This window comes from Heptranchias perlo, chromosome 2 (genome assembly GCF_035084215.1).
Source record: "Heptranchias perlo isolate sHepPer1 chromosome 2, sHepPer1.hap1, whole genome shotgun sequence".
In the NCBI taxonomy this organism is placed as follows: domain Eukaryota; kingdom Metazoa; phylum Chordata; class Chondrichthyes; order Hexanchiformes; family Hexanchidae; genus Heptranchias; species Heptranchias perlo.
Genome location: NC_090326.1, coordinates 118,684,306 through 118,702,664, shown reverse-complemented (window position 1 = coordinate 118,702,664; position 18,359 = coordinate 118,684,306). Strand labels below are relative to the sequence as shown.

Sequence of the window (18,359 nt, the reverse complement as noted above, 5' to 3'; positions counted from 1 at the left end):
CTGAAGATGGTTGGGCCTAGGATACTGCCCTGAGGAATTCCTGCACCAATGTCCTAATGTTAGGATTGCCTAATGTTCGGATTTGTTTCATTGTTAACTTTCTGGTTTAGATAATCTTTACAATCTCGACTCTTCGTCGTTGTGTTCATATAACAGTTCTGAAAAATCTTTTCATAACTTGGCTTTGCAGGCTGGTGGAAAGAAAGTGACATGCTTAGAAATGCCTGTTCAACAAGATGCCACCTCCGTAACGGACCTAGTTTCAGAACTAGAGCAGGTCAAAGCTGAAGCTTCAGTCACCAAAGAAGAATTAAATAGTTATAGAGAGCAGACTGAGAAACTCCAAGAAGACTTACAGGTACAGACTGATAACTAGTGTTTCTGTATTGGGAAACAGTTTATTGTTGTACAAACAGAGGATATGTAGTTGCCCACAAAACATGGAGTTCATTTCAAAACTAATTCATTAGTTTGAAACGGTTTGAGCATCACTTTTTTTTCTCTCCTTTTGCTCTTGTTCTGCCGTTGCCCTGGCCGCACGCAACCCCCCACACCTGTTGCCCTGGTCTCTCCCTCACTCTCTATCTATCTGTCTTGCTCTATCTATCTCGTTCGTGTTCTCTCTCTTGCTCTCTCACACTCTCCCTCTCCCTTCACCTCTGTTCTGTAGAGTTAGATCATCACTGGTTTCCAGATGAAGTGTATGTGGCGGATTAGGAAAATAAATGAACACGTGATGTCATGACCATCTGTAATCTTCTCATCTTTTTGGAGTTATATGTTGATTCATTTCCAATACTGCTGTTTATTTTTCAGTAAATTGCTATAATTTATCCTGCATATAATTGTCTGATTTCAATAGCAGCCTCAGTATCATTAATCGTTAGGTTACTTACCCAGGCTCGTTCACATATTGTGAATAAATGTAATTGTTGAATGCGGTTAATATCAAACTAAAGTCATATTGAGTATGTGCAATTTTAATTTGCACTGTGTACATATTTGTGTTGCCAAGTGACGTAAGATGACTGGCCAAAATGCCTTTCCCTTTTTCCACCTAGGATGTTTTCAAAAATTTAAATATTAGCAATTTTGGACAAGCATGTTTTAGAATCAGTTTAAGAAACACTTTGGCATGGCTAGACCAAGAATGCTATATGTGTGCTTAAGGGTGATGCCTGAATGTTAGTTCATAATCGCAATTGTCATGCAAGACCTTCAAAAAATATTGCCATGCACATAGGGTAGCCATCACATTGTAACTAATGATACCTTGAACGGAAATGCATTTGTATCCAAGGTTAATTCGGCAATTTGAGGGAAAGGTGTATCAACTTAGATTAATAATGAGAAAAATACATTACTATCTGATAAAGTTGTTCCTAGAACCTTGTGAAAGAAGAGTGCTCAGGATTACAGATTGAGCTGCTTTATTGTACCTTTTCTAAAAATTAATATGGCAAATATAAACAATAATTACTTCGTACTGATACATACAAGAGTAAATATTCCCAGGTCCTCATCAGTGATGAGGTATTGGCCACCACACACGCAGATCAGAAAATGTGCCCTTGAGACTAGTCAACTGCCATGAGATTGCTTAGGAAATCTACCAGACAGTGTGAAAACTAAAAATGTTTGTTCAAAATCTGAATTGTGTTCCTTTTATTTAGGAAAAAGAACTAACCATAATAAATCTTCAGGAAAAACTCAACACTGCAAAGGAAGCCTTCAGCAAAGCAGAGGAGAAACTTGCCCATTTTGAACAAGACAACCAAACTCCTCTGAAGTGCAAAAACTTGGACATTACTGAAGAACCAAACAATACTTTGACCAAAGAAAGACCAATAAAAACCCTGGTGGACTCGGCAGTCCAAACCGAAATATTGATTGCTGATATTGTTGAGGCTACACTGACCACTTGTAAAAATGCAGAAGATCAAACTAATTTTCAGCCTTCATATCTTAGTTCTTCAGAGGAAGTTACAAAAATAAGAAGGCAATGCTCTGAAAAAATTGATCAACTACGAGAGCTCAATGCTGTTGAAATGACCAATCTGGAGGCAAGACATTCTGCTGAAACAGAAGCCTTGATAAGGGACCACACAATGCAAATGAATACACTGAGGGAAGAATATAATGCTATCAAAGCAGTGATCAGTAGCTCAAGACTGGTTAGTGCTCATTATTGGAATTTTGATTATTGAGGTGAAAATATCAGACTTTGCCCAAGAATTTTGTTTAAACATTTGAACCATTTTGTTACATCTACAACAGCCTGTAAACATTTTTTTAACAAGGATTACCTGTCCTAGCATGCTAAGATTTGTAGTGTTTAAAAAAAAATGGGCATTTAAAACAACTCAGTCTTATTCTTGCTATAATATAGACGCAATGCCGCAGAAGTGGAAAATGACCCCTGTGTGTGTTTTAAGAGTCTTGTGAAACTAATTTGACTTTCAGTGGGAGCTGTGTACATCCAAATTGCTATAGAGTCAGCATCGGAACATACATTTTATGTAATTCCCTTCAGTGACAATAGTATATCTACTCCAGTGGCAAAAACTGTGGCTAGCCCTCTCATTAATAAGGTTACTGAAGCAGAACATCGTTATCTCACTGCAGGGGTAATTCTACACAAAATGGCTGTGACCAGCAATTGTAATGCAGAAAATATGGGAACAATAAAGGACTGAGACAAATCAGTAATTTAGGATTATATGGAAATTCAGATGAAAATGCTATCAATTTAAGCATCTCCTTACAGTATTTTTCAGTTTGGTAGTTTGTAAGAAACAATAACTTGAATGGGATATTATCATAAACATATTATGTGCAAAGAGTAAACCCTCTCAAATAATACTGTAGTTAGAAACATTATCATTTGGAGAAAAGTAGGTGTACTTACCAATTCTGCATATCTTCATAACTTTTTATGATTTTCCCCTGTATCTGCTACCCAGTTGCTTTTACATCTTTTTTTGTCAATAGTCAATTTCCCATGGCATTGCACATGGGGAGTCAAGACCAAGTGCAGTATTTAGGTCAAGTAGGATTGAAAGAAGAAGGGATAATTAGACCACTGGGGAGAGGGGGAGGGTGTGGGAATGGAGTGGGAGGGGAGGGGATAGAGGGGAGCAAGATGAGGGGTTAGGCCATGGTAAAGGAAGAGGGGAGAGAAGGTGCTGGAGAAGAGATGGGGTACAGGATGAGGAGGGGGTGAAGGATTGGGGTCATATGGGAGGAGATGGAGTGGAGAATGAAGGGAACAGAAGAGGGGAATGGAGGACAGGAGTGGGAGGGGAGGTAGAATGGCAGGGAAGCTGGAATGGAAGGAGGATGAGAAAGGTGGTGCTCTAGTTTTCTGGCCAGTTCTTCTTCTCGGTAGAAGTGGGTGGGAGTAGCCTTCTACCTGTAGCATATTTTTTCTTCTTAGTGGGGAGCGGATGGGAAGAATTGGTTTCTGTCTACCTACCCCAGTTTTTCTTCTCACCTGGGAGGAGGGTTACTTGTTTTGTAATTTCTCTGCCCTATTTTCTTTCTCATGGGGTAGGGGGGAGAGTTGCCTTATTTGTGGCCCACTTTTTCTTAGCAAGGAGAGTTGCCTTGATTTCCTGTACCACGTTATCTTCTCAACCATGGGGTGGGGGCCAGGGGGGCACTCCAATTTCCCTCTTTGAGGAGGCCAAGCTTTTCAAGTGCCGATGCTATGGCCAAGGCCTATAAAAGCTGCAGAAAAGTCCACAGGTGCAATAGATGCAGATTCTTCAGTCAGCCAAAACATTAATAGATGAGGTCTCAATCGAGGGGGCAAACCATACTCAGGTAGGCTTGAGCATAACAAAATTTAGTCCTGGCTTGGTGGCTTGAGGATGGCGAAATCAAGGCAGGGAAAGCAGGATGGTGCTGGCAGTAGTAGCTCAATAAAACCTATGGGGAAGAGAGTTAAATTTTTTCAAATAATATTATAAAAAGGGGGCACGTGCCTTCATACTTACCTTGCACAGCAGGAATGCTAGACAGGGGCATTTCAGAGATGAAATGAAGAATCTAATGCTCCACAGTGTCACCCAGTAGAACTCAAAATTTCAGACAGACCTAAAACAGTTTTTAAAGTAGTCTAGTGTCACAGGTTGTTACATGAGAAAATCCTATTAAAAGCAGGACAGGACAGATGTCACCAGATGTGGACACAGTTAACATTGAAAAGCTCACAGGCACTGTTGACATATGGCTTTTGAATGGAAAGAAGACAGGACGTATTGATTTTAATGTACTAGTTGATCTTCCATGGTATTGGAGACAGTTGAGGTAGGGGGGAAATAGGGTGTGAGGGAAGGGGTCAGTGGTGGACCACAACAGGGTGAGTGGCACTGGGCCAGAGCTGATTTTCTTCAGTGAGAGGAGGGTTGCAATGGGCTAGGTTCCATTTTCTTCACAATGGGGTAAAGATGGTGTGACAGGGAGCAGAATTTGAAGTGGAGGAGGCGGATGGGGCGAGATGAAGGGGTAGAAGAGAGGGGACGATGGAGATGGGGAAGGATTGGGTGGCAGTGGGCCAGGCCTGACTTTCTTCTTGTTTGGTGGGGGTGGTGCAGGGGGTGTATTTATGGCTCACTGTCATGATGCAGACGGTCCAGTTCCTTTTCAGTGTGGAGTGGGTTGAGGGTATTGACATGAAGGCAGTAGTGGCCCTAGTTGCTTCCCGGCGAGGGCTACAGTGTTGTTTCTGACAGTGGCGGAGAAGGCCCAAGTTACTTGATGGCGTTCGGAGTGGCAGGCGGGGGAACTGAAGTATTTCTTCTCAGCAGGGTAGGAGAACCTAATTGGTTATTGAGGGGGAGGGACTGGGAGAAAGTATTAAGCTACTTCTCATCTGGTGAGGGAGGAATTGCTTCTCAGTTTTGGTACCGATAACTTTTTTTATGCGGTCATCTAATGTTTTAATTTTTCTACTGGTAGTGTACAAATTATGAGAAGGAGAGGATTAGTCTCTAATTTCTGATAAATATTTAATTGCCACTATAAAATTATACCTTATTCTTTTTTGTCCATTCTTCATTCACTCAGGGTCACCTTGGAAGACCAGAACCATCTGCCACATTACAGCTCAGGGATAGAGATGTCACTGGTAAGAACCTCTACATATTTGTCCTTTTTCTTCAATGACCCTACCATTTTTTATTTCAGACAAATGCCTTGAAACTATGATGCTCAGAAAAGGTAAATGCTAATTTTGAAAATGTAAGATTTGTTATTTGTATTCATCTAGACTTAACAGAAGAAAGCATTTTTTTCTTCTTGGGATTTGTTAATGAGAGCTGGCTGAGAAGATGAAGTCTGTGTTGCAGGATGACCGTACCTATATGGGTACTTTATTGCTTCGGTCATTCTTATTGTAGGGCTACTGATGAAAGCTTGAAGCATTCTTACATTTGGCTTGCAAAGCCAGAATTAACCAACCCACCAAAATGTGATCGCAGTTTTCTTTAAAATCACTCTTTCCTTTTCAGAAGCTCTGTGTTTAAGCTATTTTTGAAACATAGAAGCGGTTTTAATCTTCAATGAACCGTACAACTGTGGTGCCTTATCTGGTGAAGTTTTTTTTTACTTGCCCCTGTAGCAAGCAGGAAGAGGCGGAAAGACTGAGATAGAATGTGGCACTGACCAGTCACTCACAAGTTATTGTTTGTCATATTTTAACCAGACTTAAACTTTCTCTGATCAAAACTCAATACCTTTCCAAAATGAGAGTGCACACCTCGCAAGATCATAAATAATAAGTTAGTAAACTTAAAAAGTAGTCATTATTAAATCAGACCTCATAAATGACTTTTTTATTGATAGATGCTGATTTCCAAATGATCACACTGGTAATATTGCATTTGTTTGTGTCTGGTTTCTTACTAACAACACAATGCAGATTTGGAGTTCTGTACAAATAATTACTTAAGTTAGCTAGTTGTGATTACAGTATCCTTATCTGGAACACGCTCCTTCTCCTCTCTTTCCCCGCCACCCCCCTCCAAAAAGCTTCAAAATGGCTGTGAGCCATTATTTAAATAAATAAATCTCCTAAGCAGCATTATTTCAAAATATGTGTCTCAGTATATTACCGTGTCATAGGAACAGGAGTAGGCTGTTCTGCCATTCAATTAGATCATGGCTGATCTGTATCTCAACTCCATTTACCTGCCTTTGATCCATATGCCTTAATACCCTTACCTAACAAAAATCTATCTCAGTTTTGAATTTTTCAATTTACCTAGCCTCAACAGCTTTTTGAGGGAGAGTGTTTTCACTCCCCTTTGTGTGAAGTGCTTCCTGGCATCATCCCTGAATGGCCTAGCTCTAATTGTACGGTTATGCCCCCTTGTTCTGGACTTCCCCACCAGAGGAAATAGTTTCTCTCTATCTACCCTATCAAATCCTTTAGTCATCTTAAACGCCTCAATTAAATCATCCCTTAATCTTCTATGTGCAATGGAATACAAGCCTAGTCTATGCAATATGTCCTCATTATTTAACCCTTTTAGCTGCACTATCATTTAGGTGAATCTGTGCTGCACCCCCTCCAAGGCCAATATATCCTTCCTGAGTTGCAGTGCCTAGAACTGAACGCAGTACTCTAGATGCAGTCTAACCAGAGCTTTATACAACTGTAACATAACTTCCACCCCTTTGTATTCCAGCCCCTTTGAGATTTTTTTTTATTCGTTCATGGGATGTGGGCGTTGCTGGCAAGGCCAGCATTTATTGCCCATCTCTAATTTCCCTTGAGAAGGTGGTGGTGAGCCACCTTCTTTGAACCGCTGCAGTCCGTGAGGTGAAGGTTCTCCCACAGTGCTGTTAGGTACAGAGTTCCAAGATATTGACCCAGCAACAATGAAGGAACGGCAATATATTTCCAAGCTGGGATGGTGTGTGACTTGGAGGGGAATGTGCAGGTGGTGTTGTTCCCATGTGCCTGCTGCCCTTGTCCTTCTAGGTGGTAGAGGTCGTGGGTTTTGGGAGGTGCTGTCGAAGAAGCCTTGGTGAGTTGCTGCAGCGCATCCTGTAGATGGTACACACCGCAACCACGGTACACCGATGGTGAAGGGAATGAATGTTTAGGGTGGTGGATGGGATGCCAATCAAGCGGGCTGCTTTGCCCTGGATGGTGTCGAGCTTCTTGAGTGTTGTTGGAGCTGCACTCATCCAAGCAAGTGGAGAGTATTCGATCACACTCCTGACTTGTGCCTTGTAGATGGTGGAAAGCCTTTTTAATTTGTTGTACCTGTCCACTACTTTTTAGTGATTTCTGTACATGGACCCCTAAATCTCTCTGCTCCTCCACAGTTCCTAGCTTCTTACCATTTAGAAAATACACTGAACTATCTTTTTTAGGTCCAAAGTGGATGACCTCTCGCTTCCCCACAATGAACTTCATCTGCCACAATTTTACCTACTCACTTAGTCTGTCAACGTCCCTTTCCAACTTTCTGCTCCTATCTACACTGCTAACTTAGAGTTGTCAGCAAATTGGACACACGGCTCTCTATTTCTTCATCTAAATCATTGATAAATATAGTGAAAAGCTGAGGCCCCAGTACAGATCCCTGGGGAAAAGCACTAGTCACATCCTGCTAATTGGAGTACATACCCATTATCCCTACTCTCTGTTTTCTACCTCCTAACCAATTCCCTACCCATGTCCAAATCCATGCGCTTTCATTTTTGCTAACTGTCGCTTGTGTGGAACCTCATCAAATGCCTTCTGGAAGTCCATATAAATAAAATCCATCGACACCCCCTTATCTACCACATTAGTAACCTCCTCAAAAAAAATTCAACTAGGTCAATTAGACATGACTTACTCTTTACAAATCCTTGCTGGCTCTCTCTGATCAGTTCATATTTGTCCAAGTCACTCTGTCCCTAATTACAGATTCTAGTAACTTCCCCACAACAGATGTTAGACTAATAGGTCTATAGTTTCATGATTTCTCTCATTCTCAGTTAGTATCTTTTTAAACGTCTTTACAGTAGCAGGATTTCTCTGGAACAAAGTGTGATCCATCTGTTTTAAGGCAACCTCAAGAACACAATTTCAATCACATTTGAAATTGAACCTCCTATGGTTGCCCAAGTTCTCCGGTTGGGATTTGAAGAAATTCTTCTTTTAAACAATTGTGTTAAGCGTGCAATCTGTGGGAATAAATGAATTGGACACAATTAATATATGTTACTGACGAATCATTGATGCAAATCATTGCCATTATAGATGCATGGCCAAGAGAGTTAGTGCAGACACCCTACCATTTTACACAGAAAATTGCAGTTCATAGTGTCCTGTCCAAGGCAAACACCATGGAGAAAGAATAAATACAGTAAGGTAAATAATCTTTTAAAAAAAAATACTCCAACACACATGATCAAGCTATGTCATGAAATATTTAAAATCTGGTTTTAAAGTTACATTAACTTCACAAAAAAAGGAAAAAAATCTTTGTTTTTGGCGAACCTGGGCTTCATCACAACTTATAAATATTTAAAATCTTCAACTTCAGTCACATATCAGTTTGAAGAGTGACTCTTCATCTCCATTTCTACTCTAATTTAAGACTCTGATAAAAGTGACACAGCACACCCTTGCACCAGTTTATGGGCTTAGGCTTTTCTTTGGAGGCTGTGCCTTTGTTAAAGGGATCATCTGCAAGAACCAATTGACAAGCTAAGGCCATCTCAGAGAGACTGCATAGAGAATACAACAGGGTACAGGAAGCAAACCAGAACAATATTTTCAAATGTGCCAAAGAAATGGGACAAGGGGGCCCAGGTGCAGCTATCCAAAAGAAAGAACCATCCTAAAAAAAAACAGCCAAAGCCAATATTCTGGTGACTGCAAGAGTGTTACAAAGGGCAAATTTTGGATGACACCAGGAAGTATTCCTTCACGCAGCTAGAACAATGCTGGAAAGAATGTCCTGTAAACTTTTTTTATTATTCGTTCATGGGATGTGGGCATCGCAGGCAAGGCTGGCATTTATTACCCATCCCTGATTGCCCTTGACTGTGCTAGGCCATTTCAGAGTGCAATTAAGAATCAACCACATTGCTGTGGGTCTGGAGTCACATATAGGCCAGACCAGGTAAGGATGGCAGGTTTCCTTCCCTAAAGGACATTAGTGAACCAGATGGGTTTTTACGACAATCCGGTAGTTTCATTGCCAACATTACTGATACTAGTTTTTTTTTATTCCAGATTTTATTTAATTAATTGAATTTAAATTCCCCAGCTGCCATGGTGGGATTTGAACTGATGACTCCGGATTATTAGTCCAGGCCTCTGGAATACTAGTCCAGTAACATAACCACTATGCTACTGTATCCAACGGAACTCAACAGTTACATGTTATAAAGGGACGCTAGTAGTATTGGTATTTTGGAAGCATAAAATCAAATAGGCTGGAGAGTCTTTTCATCTAATCCAATCTGGTGATCTAGTCAAATATAGTTGCATAGAATATAGTTTTTATATTAAGCTAAACTAACAGCACAATAAAATGCAATTTGGACACTTTAAAAATACATCCAACATAATGACGATATAGCTAACTAACTAATTGAAAAACACAAATATTTTTTGTAGAAAATGAGTATAACAAGTTCAACCCTCCTAGTTGTGGGATGGGCCTATTGCTTTCAATTTATACTTGTCACCAAAACTTCTGTACTGCTTGCCTGAAGCAGTACAGTTTTTAGGGTCGATTTTCCGAGACCCTACAAGCTTTGTGCTCACATGATGTACGAACAACAACTTGAGTACCTTTAACATAGAAAAACGTCACAAGGCAATTCACAGAGATGTAAATAGACAAAAATGTATGCCGAGACAAAGATGATGTTAGAAGTGGTGATCAAAAGCTTGGTCAAAGAGAGAGGTTTTAAGGAGGGCCTTAAAGGTGGAGAGGGAGGGGTTTAGGAAGGTAATTCCAGAGTATGGGCCCTAGATGGCTGGATGCATGGCTGCCAATGGTGGGGTAAAGGAAAGGGGGATGCACAAAAGGTCAGAATATATGAGAATGAGAGGCCGGTCAGGAGAGCATTTGAAAAGTTAAGTCTGGAGGTGATAAAGGCATGGATGAGGGTTTCAGTGGCAGATTTCTTGAGGCTGGATGGAAGCAGATGATGATACAACAATAGAAACACAGAAAATAGGAGCAAGCGTAGGCCATTCGGCCCTTTGGGCCTGCTCCGCAGTTCAAAATGATCATGGCTGATCGTCTAACTCAGTACCCTGTTCCTGCTTTTTCCCCATATCCCTTGATCCCTTTAGCATTAACATAGGCTGCCTTTGTGTTGGAAACGATTGGAGTTGGAAGCTCTGCTCAGGGTCAATCAGGACGTTAAGTTGCCAACAATCTGATTCAGTCTTCCCAATGTTTACCTGGAGGAAATTGCGGCTCATCCGCGGATGTGGAGTTTAAAAGAATTAGAGGAGATCTTACTGAAGCATATAAGATTCTGAGGGGACTCAATAGGGTAGATGCTGAGAGGATGTTACCCCTCATGGGGGAATCTAAAATTAGGGGGCATAGTCTCAGAATAAGGGGTCGCCCGTTTAAGACGGAAATGAGGAGGAATTCCTTCTCTCAGAGGGTCGTGAATCTTTGGAATTCTTTACCCCAAAAAGCTGTTATGGCTGAGTCATTGAATGCATTCAAGGCTGAGTTAGACAAATTTTTGACCAACAAGGGAGTCAAAGGATATGGGGAAAGGGCGGGAAAGTGGAGTTGAGGTAAAAATCAGAGCAGCCATGATCTCATTGAATGGCGGAGCAGGCTCAAGGGACCGAATGGCCTACTCCTGCTCCTATCTCTTATGGTCTCTATGGTCTTATCCGATACTGGATGTCAGACAAGCAGTCTGACAACATAGAGGCTGTGGAGAGGTCGAGCGAAATGGTGGAGAAGTAGAGTTGGGTGTTATCAGGGTACATGTGGAAGCTGACTCTGTGTCTGCGGATGATGTTGTCAAGGAGCACCATGTAGATGAGAAAGAGGAGGGGGCCAAGGACAGACCCTTGTGGGACTCCAAAGATAATGATGTGGGGGTGGGAAGAGAAGCTGTTGCTGAAAATGCTGTGTCTATGATCGGATAGGTAAGAGTGGAACCAAGTACGGGCAACTGAGTTGGACAGTGGAGGAAAGTTGTTGGAGAAGGATGGTGTAGTCTATTTGTGCCAAAGGCTGCAGGGAGGTTAAAGAGGATGAGGAAGGACAATGCACCAGGTCCTCAGTCATAGACGGTGTCATTTGTGACTTTTGGTTAGGGCCGTTTTGGTACAGTGGCAAGGTCGAAAACCTAATTGGAGATATTCAAATATGGAGTTGTGGGAAAGATTGGGTATGGATTTGGGAGGCGACAACACTTCAAAGTTGTTGCAGAGGAAAGGGAGGTTGGTGATAGTTTTCCAGGACACAGGTGGGTTTCTTAAGGAGGATGTTGGTGATGGCGATTTCAAAAGCGAGAGGGACAGTACCTGAAGAGGGGGGAACCATTTAGAATGTTGGCTCGCATGGGGGCCAGGAAGAGAAGTTCAGTGGTCAGCAGTTTAGTGGGAATGAGGTCAAGGCATCAGGCGATCGGTCTCTTGGACAAGATGAGCTCGGAGCGGGCATGAGAGGAGAGGTGATAGGAGATAAACTGAAAAAATACATGGGTTCATGGCTGGGCCAGGGGGAGCTTGGAAGGAGGTTTGGCTTGGTGAACAGGAGGGAGGGGAAGTTGCAAAGGTGAATGGTCTCAATCTTAGTGATCAATACGTCCATGAGATCCTTGCACTTGTTGAGATGAGGGTGGAGAGGGAGAGGGCTTTAAGGGGAGAAAATGAGGAAATGGGGTTGGGAGACAGGGGAGGGGGGGGAGCAAGAATGGGTTTAGGTAGACCAGAAATGATTTTCTGTTTGTACAGGATGCTGAGTTGTAGGTTGGGGTTGCATTGTAATTTAGTACTGTTAACTACTTTTTATTTAAGTAATTGAATTCTGAATCATATGGAGAAAATACACAAACTTTATGAAATATATTGTCCAGTCATGAAGGTAGATGGTATCTTGAAGAATGTTTTTCATTCAAATAAGTTAATTCAACTGGATGTGTTCATTTCATCTTACTTCTAGATGGCACCTCCGATGGGAATCCAGGAACATTTGATATTACTACTGAAGGACAGGAATACAGAAACATGCCAGAAGGAACCAGGAGAGTGAGCAATATGTCTCATACAGTTCATGCAACACTTAGGCAGGATACAGAGAACCTTCCTGACAAAATAAAGGTAAGGAGTCAATATTCTCAGTCACTCACAGAAGCCACAGTATGGCTGTTCTGGAAATAGAAAATGTCACATTGCTGCAGTAGGCATTATTTTTCTGAGGGTGGACTCAGACACATTGTTGGGGTAGAGTAAAGAGAGGTTTACTCTGTATCTAATTTAGAATACTTGACGGTGATAGTGTATGCCAAAGAAAAGTGTTCCATTCCCTACTAACATCCCTCACTTTCAGCAAAAAAATTCATATAAAATCTTTTTTTTTCAAAAGTTGCTGAAGAATGGTTGTTTTTTTTAGTAAAGGTTAGAGCCTTTGTTATAGATAGCGTATTGGATATATCTACAGCAGTAACCTGCCTCTAAAGCAGTAACACAGCAGAATGAGGTGACTACCTAAATTTTTAATCAACTGTTTTTCACTTTAAACAGTCTTTACTTCAAGAGGTACATCAAGAAGGTATGCAGGTGTTGTCCCTTTCAGAATCCCCCTACCTGGAAGAACAACAGCAACATCTAGAAAATTACCCAGACTTTTGGCTTCAGGAAAGACAGAGACTTTTGGATATTGTGCAGTCGCTTAAAGATGTGCTTTCCAAAGTTCAGGGTAGTGGGGAAGCAAAGGTAAGAATACATAATATTTAAATAGTGTCTTTAATGGTATTAGATTTTTAAAATTTGTTTTCAGGATGTGGGCAGCAATGGCAAAGCAGTGCTTATTGTCCATCTCTAGTTTATACGTAGAAGTTACAATACAGAAACAGGCCATTTAGCCCAACCGTCTGTGTTGGTGTTTATCCTGCAGGCAAGCAAATAGTCCTAATCACAGTTTTCCATCCTGAAGGCATTAAGATTCAACCACATAGTGTGGGACTGGAGTCACAGGTTCTCTTCCCTGAAGGACATTCATGAGCCAGTTGGGTTTTTACCACAAACCTTTCATGGTGCCAGCTCACAAATTAACAGATTTATTGAATGCATACTCTCAACCCTCCATGTTTTAAAAAAAAATCTCTCCTTGTTCTCTGTGATTGGTGAACAATAGATCCTTTCTGAATGGATAAGCTAAAATGGAACTAATGGCTTCCTCACCTGTGTCAGTCTTAAACAGGTTACCACCTCCGCTAACGTAACAGAGGTGTTTCACCCAAAGTGTCGAGAATTCATCTACCAGTATCCCACAATACAATTTCAGAGCCTGAGGGTCGATATTAACCTCCCCACAACAGACGGGAAAGAGGCGGGGGGGGTGATTAAAAATTTTGAAATGTGAAACATGACCCCAACCCGCCCCGTACGCACCTGTCGCCATTTTTACAGCAATGGGTTGTGTGTCTCGTCTTGGAGAGGCGGGACACTTCATTACAATATTTAAATCAGGCTCCACAGTGCAGTTGGGAGCCTGATGTAAGTTTAACAGTTGTCGGTTGGGTTTCTCGGGCTTGGGAAACCTGGCAGTGAAAAAGAGACGGGAGCAGCTGGGTGCAGAAAGTAAGTGCTTTTTAAAACACTCCTTGCGAGCCAGGAGGAACTGGAGTGCTCCCCCGGCCCCACAAGCAAACCTTCTGCCGATCGTTTCTTCTCCTCGCTGCCGCGATGGGTCCAACCCCCGATTTTCGAGCTGCCTGATCCATGATCTGCCGATCCCTCCCTCCCTCCCGATTGACGGGTTCCAAACACCGTTTCTCCCCCCCCCCCCCCCCCCCCCCCCCCAAAACCAATCTCCGACCTTTCCCTCCCCCTCCCAATTTCTGAGCTCCAACTCCCCCCCCACCAACCTTCGGTCTTTCCCTCCCGATTGCTGGGCTCTGACCCCTCCCACCAACCCCCGATCTTTCCCGATTGCCAGCTACTGTCCCCATTGGTCCCTGGCTGCAATCTCCTACTGCTGGCTTTCCTGCCCAGCTGCCTTCCAGCGTGTCAATTTGGCCAGCTGCCGGGCAGGAAACAGAATTAAAAAATGATAGCGGTCCTGCTATTAAATTCAACAGGACCTCTGGGATTTCCGGATTTTTACCGCTCCCTCGTCACCTCCCTGTAAATATTGGGGCCTAAGTCTCATGTTAAATTTATAAAAACTTTAGCCTTCAGGCAAACCTTCAAATACCTTTAGTCTGGCAGCATGATATAACAGCGAGTTTGAACACTGGCATACATCATCAGAGACTGGCGGAACATAAATTTGAACCCTATGCATTCACTAAGCTTCCAATCTCAGTCACGTTGCTATGAGAAAAATTGGAGGGAGTCATCACCAGTCTTGATATCCTAGCAGCTGGTTGAAAATGACATTGACGGAAGTCTGCAGTAGTTTGCTCACCCACTTAATAGAAACTTAATTACTTTTGACTATTGTTAAGTAGGCAAGCAAGGCCCCACAAACAAACATTTTTTAGAGGTGGTGGTTAATCAGGGGATGTTGGCCGTGACAGAACTCTCCTCCTATTCAAATAGTACCTCTTTGAATAGTGTCATAGGATCTTTCACACCTGAACAAGCAAATGGGCCATCAGTTTAATGTCTCATCCAAAGGACATAATGGTAAAACTAATATCCAGTAATGCTTACAGAAATTTAATTAACAGGACTAAATATAACTTTTTGAAAGATCCATATTCCTAGCTTTCAACGGTGGCATCTACCTAAAAGGGTAGAGTTATGTGTAAAATATATTATCAATGTCTCTTACAGGCTTTATCTCCTGAAAACATCACAGACTGGCGGCGTGAACTTCTCCAAGCTGTTCAGCATGTTTTTAACAAAGAACGCGATGTCTTTATGGCTGCTCTTCATGCACAAGCCTCATCCCTGAATAGTATGGATGCAATGACATTATTAAACTTACTGGAAGAACAGGTATCTCTCCTTACTAAAATGTGACTTTGTCTTCAAATTCTAATTTTCTGAGAAATATGTTTAGCTGGTTTTCTGGGTGTCCTATTTAAATACTGGACATTATGGCGGTAAAGCTGCTGAGCCACTCAGTCTATCTGACATAGGTATCCTTTGTTTTGGAGTCATTTGCAAGGTTCTTAATAACTCAGTTATTGCTTTTAATTTAGCTTGTGGTCCTGTATATTTTTCTCAAATTAAAACACCCTAGCTGACGTAGTGCACAAATATAATTCGGTGACTAGTATAAGCTTGGATTTTCAGAGAACTTCAAAAGTTACACATTAGTGATTAACAACTGTGAGGATTCGTGGAATTGGTGATAAAGTATGGCACTAGATGGAAAATTGGCTTTAAAGCAGGACAGAATGTGTAAATCTGAGTTTTTTGAAGTTTCACAGGAGAATTATCAGACAAAATATGACACTGAGCCACGTAGAGATATTAGGACAGCTGTCCAAAACCTTGGTCAAGGAGGTAGGTTTTAAGGAATGACTGAAAGGAGGAGAGAGAGGCAGATAGGTTTAGGGAGGGAATTCCAAAGCTTAGGGTCTAGGCAGCTGAAGGCGCGGCCACCAATGGTGGAGTGATAAAAATCAGGGATGCGCAAGAACCCAGAATTGGAGGAGCGCAGAGATCTCGGAGGATTGTAGGGCTAAAGGAGATTACAGAGCGAGGCAGGGACGAGGCCATGGAGGGATTCGAAAACAAGGATGAGAATTTTAAAATCACGGCATTGCCAGACCGGGAGCCAGTTTAGGTCAGCGAGCACAGGGTGATAGATGAACGCGACTTGGTGTGAGGTAGCATAAGGGCAGCAGAGTTTTGGATGAGCTCAACTTTACGGAGGGTGGAAGGTGAGAGGCCAGCCATGACAGCATTGGAATAGTCGAGTCTGGAAGTAACACAAGCATGGATGATAGAATGTGTTCCTTTTCTGCTTGCCACAGGAAACCCAGAGGAGAGCTGATGTGGAACATTTAATGACTGCAGATAGGAATAGTATGATGATGGAAATACGCGAACTTTGGTCTTATCTGCACAGAGCTCAACAGGGTGACAGGAAACCTGTGATTGTGGAAGAACACAGTGCACAAAGAAATGAAGGTGTTTTTGACTTTCCTGATGACTCATAATTTAAACTGTTGATTATATTTATGTCATAGTAAAGAATTTAAGAATTACTTGATTTTGTGCCATGACCTATATTAGGATTGGAGTTTGTCTTTTAAGATTCTCTGTAATTTGAGCTTGTCCTTTTTGGTGGTGGTTTGATTTCTAGCGGTCATTCCATCATATAATGGATCTAAGTATATTGGGGGCGTGGGGGAAGAACATAGGAACAGGAGTAGGCTATTCAGCCCCTCGAGCCCGCTTCGCCATTTGATAAGATCATGGCTGATCTGTGATCTAACTCCATATACCTGCCTTTGGTCCATATCCCTTAATACCTTTAGTTGGCAAAAAGCTATCTATCTCAGATTTAAAATTAGCAATCAAGCTAGCATCATTAAATCAGATTATTAAGAAAGTTGCCTAGATGGTACAGAATTCATCTGGATAGAGTTACTTTTTCACAATTTATTTTACATGGACTTAACCAAAACTAGATTTTAAGATTTCTACTGTCCTGCTGATAAAGATTACATCATAAATTCCTATGTCCACATTAATAATGCAAACTACCTATCTAAACTTGTCACACTGTAATTGTGTCCTCTGCCAATGGTGGTGCTATAGCACCTCCACAGGTGGGGGGGGGGGGTGATTACAATGTGACAATCCATAAACATTTTCCATTATAAATGTGGATATAAATATTTATAATGGAAAATGTATAAAATTAGGGACAGAATGAATAACTTTTTAAAATGGGAACTGAAATTGGTCTGAATGCCCTGGTCCAATTATTCCCCCACCCTCTAATCTCACTTTACCTAAAGACTGAATTTGGTTTTGACTCCCTGTGTGTAACACCATTGGAGATTGGCTGTAATATATTTAAAAAATCATACATTTGCTTGCCTTTCTTGTGTCAACTATTTCTATTATAAATTCCCAAATCTACATTTATAATGAAAGCTGTCACAGTGTAATCTAACCCTCCTGCTGTGGCACCTTAGTTTTGCATTTCTCAGCTTGTTCTATGGAGAAACTCCTATGACCAAAAGACCATAAGAGATAGCATGAGTTGACCATTTGGCCCCTCATGGCTGATCTGATTTTTACCTCAACTCCACTTTCCTGCCTTTCCCCCATATCCTTTGACTCCCTTGCTGATCAAAAATGTTGCAACTTACTCTACTTCGCTGCTTCCCAAATTGATGCAAGTTTTGTCAAATAAATGAAGATAGAATGTATGACTTTAAAATGACGGAGTGTGTAGCTCAAGCCATCTGTATTGGTATCTCAAGTCTGTATTTGTAGCAGTGAGTTGATGCACCTTTTCACTTCTAGTGGAACTACTGGGGAACAATTTGCAACAAAAGCAGGCTCAGGTTCTCGAGTTACAGATGGAATTGAATACGCTAAAGGAAAAGGGAGCTGAACTCCAAAACCACCTGAATTCAGAGAAGATGCTTGTGGCAGAGCTGAAAAACGAACTTTCTCAAACAAAACTGGAACTTGAAACAACACTCAAGGCACAACACAAACACTTTAAAGAGTTGGAGATGCTAAGGTAAATAAGTATCTAGCTCAATCAAGCAAATTGTCTACATCTGTAACCCTGAAATTACTGCATCAGCAAAAAGGGTTTTTTTCTTTAAAAAATAATGCTTTGTTGATTTGAAAGCAATATAAACAATATGATGACTGCACTGCAGAAGTAAGCAAAAATGATTGTTTATAGATCCTTTCAAGATTACTCTTTGGGAATTGACAAATAGCAATGAAAATGCTTGGCTCACCAAGCTCTGGCTAAACATTTGGGAGGGGGCAATTCAACATTGTTGCACTGTTTGGGCATTACATCAATGCTGGAGGATGAATTTCGGGCCATGATCTCCTGAGCCTGATCTCCCCTTAAGTGCGGCAGCTGTCAAATTGGAAGCCAGTGACTTCTGGGTGTGCCGGGGGCATGCTTAAAACAGGCATAAGATCCCTTGAATATGCAAATCGAGGTCCAAATACCAGTTGTAGGACCCAGATTGCA

At 41.6% G+C, this 18,359-nt stretch overlaps 1 protein-coding gene across 3 annotated transcripts in view; it reads left to right on the top strand.

Annotated features, from left to right (window-relative positions):
* akap9 (A kinase (PRKA) anchor protein 9) overlaps nt 1-18,359 on the top strand; it is a 248,150-nt gene that overhangs the window by 202,965 nt on the left and 26,826 nt on the right. For all 3 annotated transcript variants that reach the window (XM_068006479.1, XM_068006470.1, XM_068006463.1), the window contains 8 exons: nt 191-358; nt 1,674-2,174; nt 5,071-5,131; nt 12,165-12,322; nt 12,746-12,937; nt 15,005-15,169; nt 16,156-16,312; nt 17,663-17,885. In XM_068006479.1, the coding sequence (XP_067862580.1) occupies nt 191-358; nt 1,674-2,174; nt 5,071-5,131; nt 12,165-12,322; nt 12,746-12,937; nt 15,005-15,169; nt 16,156-16,312; nt 17,663-17,885 (1,625 nt within the window). The remainder of the gene's footprint in view (nt 1-190; nt 359-1,673; nt 2,175-5,070; nt 5,132-12,164; nt 12,323-12,745; nt 12,938-15,004; nt 15,170-16,155; nt 16,313-17,662; nt 17,886-18,359) is intronic.